Here is a 6,000-nt window from a genome sequence, read left to right on the forward strand (position 1 = left end):
GGATAGAAATGTGCTCTGAGAGAGGGGTTTTTTAATGCACTGGGAGGATTAGACACAAACATGGTTTTCTTTCTGGTTACCCAGAAATAAGTGGAATACCAGTAGTATTGATTATTCCACAAAGAGAAATTCCATGCTTAGGATGCCTCTAGTGGAAGTTGCCCTAGTTTTCACTGGAATTTGTTTTGGGCTTTTTTCTCTTATTGCTTATTCTACTGGCAGGACAAAGTTGCCACAAGAAGAATCTGCAACCACAATATGTTGCTGTGCCAGTGGGAGTTTGAACTCTATTTCACAGGCACGCTCAGATGTTGCTTAAAGCAATAGTCAAGTGCCTTTACATAGCTAAAAATACGCTTTGTGCCTTCCTGACAGCATAAGATGCATGATAAGCTTGAGACTTCTCTTTGGAAAAGCCCCAGTTTGACTCGGTGTATTCTTCTGTACTAAACATAAAATCTGCACTATCGGAATTCCCAGCAGCCCTTTGAAGACAGATTATTTCCAGCTCTCTGATATCACTTAGATAGTGTCACTTGATATTCCCAGGCTTTTTGCTAAACACTTATGTGGGCCTTTCAGTCTTTATTTGTGTGTTCTCCTAAGTAGCTAATGTGGGGGCTCAGACTTAACTTTAAAAAGACATTTAAGACCATTGGGCTAGAGGAGGGAAAGAAAATAAATTGAATATTGAACATACTGTAAGCTGCATTTAAACTTCTCAAGACTACTTTTCTTGTTAGCTCCTTGATTCCATGCAAAGTCACAAAAGAGAGGAACAATTATCTGCTGCCTTCACTGAGGCAAGCACAGCATACTCCACCCTTGCATGGACTTCTCAAAAGAAGTTAAACAAGAACCACTAATGCAATAGGCCTTAAAAGCAAGCAGGAGAATGAGCTGTGCAGGTGATGGAGCCCCTGTCACCTGTGACGTGCAGTGGCCCTGTCCTTCTGGGACCGTGCCCCACAAAACTGCAGGCATTGCTCTCCTGTCCAGCGTTTCTGCTGTGGCAGTGAAGCTGTTACTCAGTGCAGTGCACCTGTGTTCTTACCCAAATACATTAAAACAAGTTTTGTTTGATTTTGAAGATAAACTTAGTTACACAACATGCTTAATCATTGATTGATTTCAGCTTGTGTTCCACTCTGGCTACCTGGGACTAAGACTTGCTTTATTTCTCTTTTATCTTGGCTGTGGCTGCCTTGAATTGCAGAGGATGTGTTTTACTCTGCAGTGTTTGAATGGTTTCTTACTCTGGAATAGGTCCTTGAGGTCCTTGAAAACCACATCATACCCTGCTCTGTCGCCCTCCTGCTGTGCCCTCCACCTCCCAGAAAACAATAGAAAAAGGAAAAATAAAAAAGTCCTAATTTGCTATATTGTAGATAAGTCATGGATGTGCGGCAGTGCAAGATTTGTATGTGTAATTGCATTTTCAGGCTTATATTCTCAGGCTTATTATTTTCAGTTTTATATTCTGCATTTATATTGCAGAATATAAAACTGAAAACTTTCAATTTCTGCTTTTGGGCCAGCTACCTTCAGACTCAAACCAGGGAAGATAAACTACAGTCAAGTTCAGAACTCAAATTTCTGGTGCTTTTTTTAACTATTCCAGTGTCTGAAAACTCTTCAAATGTTTTCTCTAATTATCTCTTGGGATGGGTTATGAGTAATATGAAATAAATTTTGGAACTCCTAGCCTTAAGGCCTTTGGGCACTCCTGCAAAACAAGTTTTGCTGTGACAGCGTTTGTGCCTTCCTTTGATCCACAAGGGGTTTTCATGTCTGTGCATTTAGTGCTTTCTGAACAGCTTCTAATGAAGCAATTGCAACTGTCCACCTACCTGAAAGGACAAAAAAAAACCGAGGAGAAAGTGATATCAGATCTTGTTATTTATTCTAGAGTGTTTGACTTAATTTCACTTAGAACAAGTAACTTGTTACCATAATTATTTTGTTTTTTCTAAACAGCAGAGAAACATCTAAATTGTTCCTGAAATTCAGGGTACTAAGCAAACTCTCTGGAAATCTTTCAGAAAAACCCACAGATTATGTACCTGGAACAGGAGCTGGAAAGTTTGAAAGCCGTGCTGGAGATCAAGAATGAGAAACTCCATCAGCAAGATATAAAGCTAATGAAGATGGAAAAGCTGGTGAGTGTTACTTGGAGTCTCGCAGGTTGGGGCTGTGTCTCTGACTTGTGTTCCTATAACAAACTTGGGCTGGATAGACTTACGTGCAAGAATTAGTCTTTTTTTGTTTAAAAGAAAACAGGGATTCATGATGCAAGGGACATGCTCACATTGCAGGTACAGCATTGGGATATATGTCAAGAGGGAGAAAGAATGACCTGATGCTCTAAATGACCTTCTAACCTCTTAAGACATAAGAGGTTTGCATAAACTATTGCTAAGTTGGTACAGGATTATCTGGAAGCCTCTTCCCTCTCTTCTCCCTCATCCCCAAAGTACAAAATCCTTACCTGCTACATTGCTCAAGTGGTATTGAAGATAGACTGCAGTGTCAGGAAAACATTAACAAGGAAATGATCCTAATTTAACAAGGGATCAATCATGAAGTAGAATAAATCTTAATTACCTTAGGCCAATCATTTTATCTGTTAAGCTGCTGGTTTAGCTGTGTGGCTGTGCTTCTGACTTGCGTGTAATTCCACATGAAAAGTCAGTTTTGGAGGCAGAACTTGTAATTACTTAGCATGCTCTTGTTTGTGACAGGATAGGGTCCTTCTCCTGGGTGGGGCCTTTGAACACTGTTGTAATACTTGCTTAAGCAAGATTTTAATGAGTAAGTATAGAAAGAGGTTTGAATACAAAGGAACAAATTCATATCAGCTGTTGCTCAGTATTGTGCAGCAATGTATGTTAACCTAGTCTACAATTAGTAGTAAATTACTAGCAAACCTTCATCTTCTTCAACAAATGTTGGCCACAGTGTAGAAGCCCTTGGACCATCTAACCACTTATTCAATTTTTCCTTTATTTTTGATTACATCCTCCAGCAACAAAGTAGAATCACAAGAGCAACAGGGAAAGCTGTTTACTCAGGGGAGCTCTTGAATTTGTCATATTATTTCTAGATAATCTTGTGTCTAGAAAGACGCTTCAGCATCTAAAACTGCTGCCTGTCACTGGCAGAAGTTACTGGAATGTGCTGGTTAACAGTAGATCCCTTATCCAGTCCTCCTTGTTGGCATCAAATCAGCACAAGTGGCAAAGTGCCAGCGTTAAGTGCAAGGATAAGGTAAGCAGGATCTATTTGACTGTTACAGATCATTAAGCCACGGCAGCAGCTCAGTCTGACGTTACTGCAGGTTTTTGTTTCTACTGTAACAAGCTCTGCAACTCCAGACTGCCAACATCGGTGATAGCTCAGTCAATATCCTGATGAGTGCACTTATGGGTTTATTTTAAATTGTGACCTTCTTTCTAAGGTGGAGAACAACACTATCTTAATGGATAAATTAAAGAAGGTTCAGCAAGAAAACGAAGAATTAAAAGCTCGGATGGACAAACACATGGAGCTTTCAAGGTGAAAAATATCTTTGGGTGTTCCGATGCTCTTATTAATCAGTGGGAGAGGGTTCTTGTGACAAGAAAGAAAATTCTGCTGAAATATTGGTGAATGCAGTTTTGTAGTACTCTGTGAAAGAACACAGCCATTTCTTCCCCACTTGTATCTCTACAAATGTGGATTCCTGTGTAGAATAACAATCAGGAACATACTGAAAGGGGGTAAAGGCTCAGTATGTTCTTCAGTACTCCAGTATTTTAGGGAAGAAAAAGCAACTTGTAAATACCATCATACAAAGACTGTCCCTTTTAAGTACTACTGGCTTGTAAGCTAGACCTGAGTCACACTTACAACCACTTCAGTGAGTGATTTGTCCCCAGTTTAGGTCAGTGTTTATTTAGCAGTAACAGTAATACTTACCATTAATAAAACAGGTCTGAGGTCCTCCTAACTGTTGCTTAAACGGATGGCCAGACTCTTACAGTGTGAAGGAATCTGCAGCTTCCATGCTGAGCTGAGCCTGCAACAAGACCCGAAGGCTCCAGCACAGCCATTTAAAAACATCTGTTGTTTTAAGTAGGGCAAACCTCACTTTCCAGTGCTTTTTCTGGCCTTGAGGAATGTTTCTTACTGGGACTTTCTCCTGCTTTCTGCAAGCTACTAGTTTAAATGCAGCAAGGATGAGAACATGCTAAGTCCTCCCATTAAGGACAGAATTCAGTTGTGAGCCAAGCAAGGGTTCATGCACTTTTGAACCCTTCTTTAAGTTTCAGTACTGCAGCGTCCAGGTTGGGTTATGTGTTCTGATGTAAATCTTCCATTTGCAGGCAACTTTCTACAGAGCAAGCTGTTTTACAGGAGTCACTAGAGAAAGAATCAAAAGTAAACAAACGCCTGTCAATGGAAAATGAAGAACTTTTGTGGAAGTTGCACAATGGTGACCTATGCAGCCCAAGAAAACTGTCCCCCAGTTCTTCATCCGTGCCTCTTCAGTCCCCACGAAATTCTGGTAACTTCTCTAGTCCTGCAGTGTCACCAAGATGACATCTCTTGAGAGAAAGAGGGGCCTGCATCTCATTTCTGATCTGCAGAACCTTTCCTAATTTTAAGTACAGGAGCAAAAGCTATATTAGCCGCCTATGACAACTAAACATAACTGGAAACTATTTGGTGCAAAAATGGCGATAGGAGACTGTGAATATGGGAGTAAGACATTCGCTCCTCCCAAAAAGACTTATGACCTCTATGGACATCGTTGCACAAAGCACTTACAGAGCAAGGAAAGACTTGTTTGTTGCCTTTTCACCTAACCATAAGAAGAAGCTCAGGGGCTTAGAGATAAAGATCACAACCTTTATAATATGTTCCTTCTCACCGACACTTTTTTAAGGCTGTGTGTGTGCGTGTGTGCGTGTGCCGTGGCTGGGATGGGATGGGTGTAACACACTGTGCGTGTGTCTAATGCTGCCTTCTTTGCTGTGTACGTAATAAAGGATAAAAGCTGAAGACTACATTGACATGTACTTCCTTGATACTGCTCTCAGTATGCATGCTTAGCAGAGTACCCTTGCCTGGGAATGAGGAGAAACTGCCACTAGTACTGTAGGTTAGTTTCCTTCATCTTTCTGGCTACAGTTTGGTAAAAAAAAAAAGGCATGAAGAGCTTTGTCAACTGACTCATTAGTGTCTTGGCCAACCTGAGTATGCAACTTTGAATTAATTTTAAAAACAAATTGAATTGCAGCCACATTTTGCATGGGCTCTTGGTTTCATGTCCATGCACAACTCTGCCATTTCTGAGGAGACCTTTTTTTGCAGGGTACAATGGATTTTGGATTTCAAGTCAATAGGGTTGTAGTCAGAACCACAGTAGCCCTCAAGGTCAGAAGTTCTTAGTTGAGTGGCAGGTTTAGAAGCCTAGACCTAGCATCTTACCTGCTGAAAAGGAAGCACTTATTTCCCCAAAATAGCATGTCTGTTCCTGAGGATAAACTAGATGTAGATTTGAAAGCCAAAGAGAAAAATGCAATATTGTAACTAGGTGCATTCTTTACTCAGTTCTCAAGAAGATTAAGTAATTTGTGAATTCCAGTGTAGCTGGTGACACACTTTGCCTTTTTAAGCATTAGCATTTGTATTAACATTCCTCAGAGTTGGCTAAATTCACCTGAGGAAGAGGAAAAAGGTGGTATCTGTGTATTTTATCTTGCTAATTCAGCCATACTTTCCCTCTTAGACTGCAGGAGCTTGGTGTTTTGAGAATTTATCAGGTGAAGAATCCTGTACAAGAGATTCTGTAGAGTAGGGGAAAAAAATTGTCCTGGTTGCTAGAACTGGAGGATGAGGGTTGTCAGCATTTCTGAAAATGTCACATGCTGAGCTTCAGCTTCAACAAGGTAATTGTATAGCCTTGCTCCACCCTTAATCAGACCTGTTTAAGATGTCTGCTTTGTACCTACTAAA

At 40.5% G+C, this 6,000-nt stretch overlaps 1 protein-coding gene across 6 annotated transcripts in view; it reads left to right on the forward strand.

Annotated features, from left to right (window-relative positions):
• Positions 1 to 5,048, forward strand: part of MTUS1 (microtubule associated scaffold protein 1) — a 116,657-nt gene extending 111,609 nt beyond the window's left edge. For all 6 annotated transcript variants that reach the window (XM_085058850.1, XM_085058851.1, XM_085058848.1 and 3 more), the window contains 3 exons: positions 2,043 to 2,159; positions 3,458 to 3,555; positions 4,365 to 5,048. In XM_085058850.1, the coding sequence (XP_084914976.1) occupies positions 2,043 to 2,159; positions 3,458 to 3,555; positions 4,365 to 4,581 (432 nt within the window). In that variant the 3' untranslated portion in view covers positions 4,582 to 5,048. The remainder of the gene's footprint in view (positions 1 to 2,042; positions 2,160 to 3,457; positions 3,556 to 4,364) is intronic.
• Positions 5,049 to 6,000: the final 952 nt, after the last annotated feature.

This window comes from Lichenostomus cassidix, chromosome 4, assembly GCF_008360975.1.
Source record: "Lichenostomus cassidix isolate B80296 chromosome 4, HeHo_3.0, whole genome shotgun sequence".
In the NCBI taxonomy this organism is placed as follows: Eukaryota; Metazoa; Chordata; class Aves; order Passeriformes; family Meliphagidae; genus Lichenostomus; species Lichenostomus cassidix.